Source organism: Penicillium canescens (genome assembly GCF_028828765.1).
Source record: "Penicillium canescens strain IBT 15451 chromosome Unknown utg000008l_segment0_segment0, whole genome shotgun sequence".
NCBI classification, from domain to species: domain Eukaryota; kingdom Fungi; phylum Ascomycota; class Eurotiomycetes; order Eurotiales; family Aspergillaceae; genus Penicillium; species Penicillium canescens.
In genome coordinates, this window is record NW_026703970.1 from 58,589 (window position 1) to 66,219 (window position 7,631).

Consider the following 7,631-nt stretch of genomic DNA (forward strand, 5'->3'; position numbering starts at 1 on the left):
TGACATCAAATTTCATATCCATCGCTGACATTAGGCTAATTGCGTAGTTCCGGCGCGTCGCTCGAGTGTTGCGTTGGTGCGGTATTTATAATCATAAAGATACTGATTGGGTATCAATAGCAACTACTCGAAGCTGCTGTGGATACATCCGACACCCGACATCTGGCTAGCTTCCTCCTAGTGTTTGTTATTGGTAGTAGAGGATGAATAAAAGTTCTGCTTAGTTTCTGGCATTCCATTCCGTCCTCCAGCCTCTTTTATATCACTAGTTTATACACTTTAGTATTTTCTCTACAGTGTCTCCGAAGGCAGTTTTTGACGCAAATCAACAATATAACAGTCTGTATCTGTTGTTTCGATGGCAGGCCTGTGCTCACATTACTGTAGGCTACCGATTTTGATCTCGACTTCTGGTATACCGACACCGCCTTCCTGTCTCTCAGAATAAGATCAGAACGTTCCTGTACAATGAATGTCCTTATCACTTGAAATTGGCAATTTGATAGGCTGCTGGTCTGCTTCACTTTCTTGTCCTGATACAGTATGCTATTGGGCATATCCATTTTGTCCTCAATGACAAAGCCAACTACGTAGGCAATACATTATCACATGCCTACCCCCATCATTGGACCCGGAAAGGCTTAGCAAGCATTCGCTACGGGTTCATCATGATAAGAGAAAAGAACCGCCTATTACATCTTAAATAGCCACATGTCCCATCGAGCCATCCATCATGCACATTCTGTACCACGAAAGCCACGAAAGCGACTATAAATTGCCTTAGGTTTGATTCGCTTTAGTTTTACCTCTCTTAGCCAATTGGTAAATATATTCACCATTCGGCTCGAGATTCTTGCCTTTTGATAGCTCCGAGGCAAGAAACAACCAGTTCACGGCATTTCCCACCGTGGTAACCTCGTCCCACGTTTTGTTTGGCGCGGAAATATTTAACTTCGGTTTTAGTTTGCTGTCCGTCCAAATTTTGAAAAGATCCTCAGCCATAGAATTTGCGTCCGTAATTTCGACGGTAAAGATATTAGGGTCGTTTTCCACAAGACAACAGTAAGGGCCAAGTGGCTGCGTTGTTATGACAGGTTTCCCTTTCTGGACAGCCTCTAGAAACCCTTCCTCAAAGCTCTCCACGTCAGAGAGTAGAATAACAAGTGTGGCCTTCGAAAGAAGAGTGTTCCAAATTTGGTCAGGAGGCCTGACCTGTTTGATGGATATCTGGCCCACGAGGTCATTCATGTGCAATGTAATGTGCGTCGCAACAGCATCGTAAACTTCCTTATTGGCATGATCGTTCAGCTGGTGGCCATAAAGGAGAAGTTTAGGGAGACGTGGTGCCGATGAAGTCTTCATAAGGGTGCAGAACTCCCGATAAGCTTCCAATGCACTCAAAGTCGGCTTTAATGACGGCCTATGGGGCATTTGCAAAAGCATATACTCGTCTATGAGAAATCGTTGGGTAATTAGCTCAAGCAGGTTTATTTCGAAATGAAAGGCTTACCGTCTGGATAATCAATGATTGTTGTCCCAGTCTCTCTACAGGACGCGTTGAATTGACGGCCGTAAAAAGCGAGGTCAAAATCGTTCATATCCTTGTTAAGTCCGTCAAACCTGGAAAATGAAGTAAGCATCGCAATTGACGTGGACATAGGAGTTTTCTTACTTGTCAACGGTGGCTAACATGTACCCCACTTTGTTTCCAGGTATCAATCGGGATTCCAATGTACTTAACGCTTGGCATGCTAAGATATCGGCATGCTGTAGTGTCCGCCAGATGAAGTCGAAAACTTCAGTCTTCGCCAGACCACCAGATACAGCTGGGTCAATCGGCATATTAATCCTGCTGTGAAAGATGACCGGTCTCTTAGGGTCATGTTGCTTGGAGATGAGTGCCAACACTGATAAGATTGGATCATCAACTATAACAACATCCGCACCCCCATCCTGCGCCTGGCGAAGAGGACCATTGGAGCGTAGCCAGTGATGTTGTGCATTTTCGTATACCCAGTTCAGCAGCTGTAGCTCCTCATCCGTGGTGAGATGGTTTTCGGGTCTTGAGATCCCTTCCAGCATTTTCTGCATTTTTTCCACGACGCGAGAAACTTTAGGAGATGGGTCTGGAACATACCTAAGTAATGTGAAATCAAAGAGTCAGCTTCACTCCACAGAAGAAGACACACAGTGAGCCACTCACCACCTTATACTAGTCCCTAGGCAATGTGAGAGCCGGAGAAGAGCACTTTTGGTATTTGCACTCGCCGTGTTCTGGGGCGTAGCACTGAAAATTGCAATTTTAACTCCCCTTTCCTTGAGATCCGAGGCATAGTGCTGTGCTAGCGACCATGTTTCTGGAGTCACACTATTCTCGAAATCTCTAGCACTGGCAATATGCGCGTGGAACGCATTATCGATTTCCACTGAACCACCGACGCCAATATCGAAATGCGGGATATTATCGACACCAAATAAGCTGAGATGCATTAGAATCCAGCTGACGATTGAGATGGGCAACCAAGGATACCTGATACATTTCCTCGCCATTGAATCTGCTTGCTCATCAAGAGACTTCTCGCTCCATCCTCGGAAGGTAGCAAGATTACCATGGTCACTCCGCTGGCGTACTCGTTGATATTGATCGAGAGCCAGGGGAAAGCAATCAAGTTCCATCCAAAGCCGGGAACAAAGATTGGGAATTCTGTCATGGATCTCCTTCGGGAATGCCACGCCCGCAATCTTGTCTAAATATGTCTTGCTGTATCTTTCCAATTCGACGATAACGGAATCACAGATGGCGGAGCCTGGTACCGGTACTTCGTGGTATCCAAACTCATACTCAAGGTAATCGACTAGGTAAGCAGCATCCCGGATAACGATTGCTATCTTGGGCCGAGAGGTTTCTAACAAGCCGGATATTCCGATGTATATACACTAACTTGATGTTAGTGGTTTCGGTTCAGTTACACTGTACTGTATCCACAAAGGTGTAACAGCCAAGGTATTCGTACATCGAATTGTTGACCAGACCAGGAATCTGCTCTCAAATGAGGCCGAGAACCTGCGACTGTATGTCGAGAAATAGGACGTCCGTACGTAGGTGGCTTATACATGTTCAAAAAGCACCGTTCTGCAATACTATGAACGATTTGGGAGCCAGATACTTGGAATTTATTAGGGATGAATTGGTGGCGATGGTCGTTGCCAAAGCGAGATTGCATGCTTACCCACTTTGTGTGGGGAAAACGATCGAGACAAATCTGCTGTCTATATACATGGGGCGAACATTCGCTTACCGTGGAATTGTGATGAGCGACAGATTGGTGGCAATGGTAACGCATGTCTTTTGACTGCTACAAAGCAGTCGGAGCCGACAGCAATCGGATTAATCCTAAGATCACCAAAACTTTGTTGAACCGGTTGGCACGTCATGGATCCAAACTTTCTACCGATGCAAGATGCCAACTAAGTAATTGAGAATCCTGGGGAGCTACCTGAAATTGTCAGTTCCATTCGTGTCTTCATGCAAAAGTTGTCATCGCTACGTCATTGGTCAGCCATCCTACAAAAGTCTTTGGGCGAGAGAGTCATACACAATAACTGACGTACGATAAGAACGCCCTACCGGATTCAAGGCCTGATATTTTAATAAATATCATCAGGCCTAGTTAGTTAATTACCAGTCTCTTAATAAAACAGCACACCGAGGTTTTCAATAAGATACTGTTGTTGACTGAGAAGGGCAGGGTGCAAAGGTCAAGAAGGCCCAGTTCAAGCTGTGGACTGGCATGGATATTTTTTCTTCGTCTCGAAAAGGACCTCTTGCCGAAAAAGAAAAAATAAAAATAAATAAAATAAAAAAATAATGGGAGAGATAAAAAGAAATTCATGAAAAGGAAATATATTTGGAACCAGAGAAGCATTGGTTGCCCGGATGTTTTTGGCACCACACCATATTGAAACTTTAACTTCTGCTCATTTCGTCTCTAGAGGCCAGGAATTCTTGGAGCCCAACGGCTGGGCAAAAGAACCATGGAGAAATATGTTTTGCCACTCACGTCTTTCAAAAATTATCTGATATACCGAACTCTCGCGCAATAAGACTTATCAAGCAGTTCGATCTACCGTAATTAAAATTAAATCAATCTTCATTATGCCCTTCTTACCATTATCTAATATCCTGAGCTTAAGGAAGGAACTGGAAGGAACGGCCGCCGAAATCGTGACGTGGGGTAGTGACGGATACGGTGATGGCGTTAAACAATGGAGTGATACTTGTGATGAACAAGTTGTGAGTAGTTGTTACCAAAATGATACCGAAATGCCATCACTGATCCTTTTTAGGGTGCCGTAGTTCGGGTCACATCGGCCGGCGAAGCAGCTGCAGTCGTCCGCTTTGCCGCATGCCATAAGATTCCTTTCGCAGTTAAAGGCGGGGGGTACTCTACTAGCGGAGCCTCGACAACCCGCGGTGGTATCGTTTTGGACCTTTTCTACCTACGAAGGGTCCAAGTGGATCCGGTATCTCAAGTACTCATTGCAGAAGGCGGGGCGCTGTGGGAAGATATCGACATTGCAGCAGCCCAGCACAAGCTAGCAGTTGTCGGAAGTACACTGAACCATATTGGGGCAGCAGGAGCAACATTGGGAGGAGGTTATGGATGGTTGACAGGCCAGTATGGCCTGGCGATTGATAATTTGCTCTGGGCGAAGATGATCCTAGCTGATGGCAGCGTGGTTACTGCTTCCGAAGAGCAACATCCGGACCTCTTTTGGGCTATTAGAGGTGCCGGTCAGAGTTTTGGAGTGGCCATTGAGTTAGGTTTCCAAGCCCACAAACAGAATCACCCTGTATTTGCTGGGACTCTTCTTTTCTCAGCGGACAAACTACCCAAGATTGTTGATTTTGTGAACCAGTTCGAGACTCTCACCGATAGTAAGCAGGGCTTCTGGTTTGGATTCACCGCGTCGCCCTCAATGGGCGAGTGCTCCATCTTGGTGGTTATCTTCTATAATGGGAATCAAACAGATGCAGAGCAATTCTTTTCCCCGGTGCTTTCCCTGGACCCGGTGGTGAACGAGGCACAAATGCTTCCTTACGATAGTCTCAACGGAATATTGAACGCGATGGATACAAAGTCTCGCCGCAGAAGCTCTGAGGGATCCGATATTACTTTTCCTGTCGATGAAATCGTTGGTCCTCGGAAAAGCCTGCGAGGATCGAATATCACTGTCCCTCTAGATCCTGACTTTGTATTATCGATATACCACGAGTTCGACGGCATCTTGAGAGATTTCCCACTGGCCAGGGACAGCATATTGCTTTTCGAGCTTCTGCCAAATTCACAGGTAGCCAAGGTTCACAATAATGCCACCGCCTTTGCCAGTCGCGGTCCTTATTATAATGTCAGTTCTCTATTTAGATGGCATAACCCTCGTCTGGACGAACAAATACACTCACTTCAGACGGATCTGATGGACCGGATTGGAACACGTGCAGGCATCCGTGTCCGACCCGATTACAACATAACCAGGCACGGAACAGGAGTATATGCGAACTACGCGGGTATGTTGACGCGTGTGGCACCTCAAAAGTATGACAACTAACACGATCTCAGGGAATGATCTGCCCAACGATGAAATATTTGGACATAACCTTGCACGACTTCAGGCGCTGAAGAAGAAGTATGATCCTGATAATATGTTCAGAAAGTGGCACAACATCACAGCGCCTATCGACATTCCGGGATAGCATTTGAACAATGTGGACAGCATATCTGGCATCAACCCGATAGGTAAAATACTGAGAGAGGCCTTTTAAGTCAAGCAGGTATGCGATACTGGTATTCATGTGTTTAGGCGTTCAAAGCGGAAACTTGTCTTGGATTGTTTGACGTTTTGTATCATTGGCTCTACTCCAGAATGAGAATATAAGAGGGCCTTCGTATTTTAGCTGTTCTCAGAGCGTATTTTAGCTGTTCTCTCTGAGAGAGGCTTGTTCTTTACTATCACAGTGTAGATGGGTGAATTGCAATAGCTCTCCGAGCGAAATGGCTTAGTAACAAAATCCTGCTTGGAAATAAACACCTGGATTTCTGGCTTTTTTTTTTTTTTTTTTTTGGTTGCGTTACGTTCTATCTTCACACCAGGTAGATGCATCGGTATTATTCTTTGCCTCCTAGAATTAAATGCCTATCGCCTTTGAGTCCAAGACCCTAGTTTCAGCCTTGCCAAATTGAAGTTGCTCATCAGTATTTCGCTCTCCTTATAGGGAACCCACGACCGAACCTAGTATATACTATGCGATGTTATCCTAGTAGCTGCACCAGGCCTACGCTGGATGGCTGGTATCCGTCGGTATATACTGCCCCCAAGAACATAATAGGCACTGTGATGTTAAAACTTTAAGTACCCCTTGTTATGTCACCGCAAATCAGCATATTAGACAACATAACATAATTAATCCCTTGAGACATCTAATCGACAGTAGTGACATCTGGGGCAAACGTTTCCTTGCACAAAATTCTTGGGCTTGGGTAGAAACATGCGTGCCTTGGAATTAAATCCATTAACCATCTGTCCCACAGGGAACATTACAACACTTTTGACAGCCCTTCGTGATGCAACTTCCTGTCTGTCCGGTTGGTCCGTTTACGCTCACTGTAAGACGTCGAACAGTTCAGCAATGCGGAGGAACACATGGGACTGTATCAGACGGTTCTTGGGTCGTGAGCTCTCAGTGGTTCGGCTGTGCCTCGAGATAAGACGGTCTTTGTCATTTCGATTCGTAGCTGAAATGTCAAATGTTAACTCATGAGGCTCAAATGACTTGACCTTTTGCCTCACCTTCCCTTGCAAGCGGACTTGGACTGACTACCTCGCCATCTGCGAAGTTACGGCTCACTTTATAAGATAGAAACGTCAGCATTCATCGGTGTTTTACAGATTTCCAAGCTTGGAAAGACGCCAGATGCCATCGGGGGAAAGAAGGATCACCCAATGGAGGTGCAGAAATCCAAGCATAAGGAGGCTATTCCTTGAGTGTGTTCGAAAGCCGAGAGACTTATAGTGGTACGTGCTCGTTTAAGTCTAGGTCCTAACACCCGACCTAACCCAGCTTTGGGTTGGGTTTTGGGTCATACTAGGTGACCTAATAAAACCCTAGGTACCTAATTGGATAACAAAAGTTATAAAGATGCTAAGATTCCCAGCTTTATAACATATATCGTCGACCTATAATTTTGAGTATTTTTGTCATATACCTCTAATTTTTGCTAAACTTTAAATATCAATAGAATAGATCGTAATTCAATTTTATTATTGTATATACCATAATTCTACTAATAAGTTTTATATATCGTCCTCCCTACTTTCCCACTTTCTCCCTAACACCCGTAGCTAGGTGCTACTCTAGTAGTAGAGGCCTAGTATCAATATCACTATTATCACTATTGTTTATCTATTTCTATTAGATTATTAGACCTATTAATTAGCTCCCAAGCATCATTGATTAGGTCTATCTTAACCTTATGAGGCTTCTTATTCTTCTTTTCATTTACAAGCCGTAGTAATTTTGAAGGTAGCAGTTTTCTTGTTGCCACTTTGGGTGAATTACAAGGACAACCCCG

At 44.7% G+C, this 7,631-nt stretch overlaps 2 protein-coding genes across 2 annotated transcripts; one reads left to right on the forward strand and one right to left on the reverse strand.

Moving 5' to 3' along the window:
- Window positions 1-780: 780 nt before the first annotated feature.
- On the reverse strand, window positions 781-3,116 carry N7446_010894 (heat shock trehalose synthase; the record flags this gene model as incomplete). The annotated part of the gene is made up of 5 exons (XM_058519637.1): window positions 781-1,451; window positions 1,511-1,620; window positions 1,673-2,137; window positions 2,204-2,937; window positions 3,015-3,116. 5 exons carry the CDS (start codon window positions 3,114-3,116, stop codon window positions 781-783), a joined length of 2,082 nt encoding a protein of 693 aa, XP_058367161.1.
- A 1,040-nt stretch (window positions 3,117-4,156) lies between these two features.
- Window positions 4,157-5,755, forward strand: N7446_010895 (FAD-binding oxidoreductase; the record flags this gene model as incomplete). The annotated part of the gene is made up of 3 exons (XM_058519638.1): window positions 4,157-4,294; window positions 4,348-5,569; window positions 5,622-5,755. The coding sequence occupies 3 exons, from the start codon at window positions 4,157-4,159 to the stop codon at window positions 5,753-5,755; spliced, it is 1,494 nt and encodes a 497-aa protein (XP_058367162.1).
- Window positions 5,756-7,631: the final 1,876 nt, after the last annotated feature.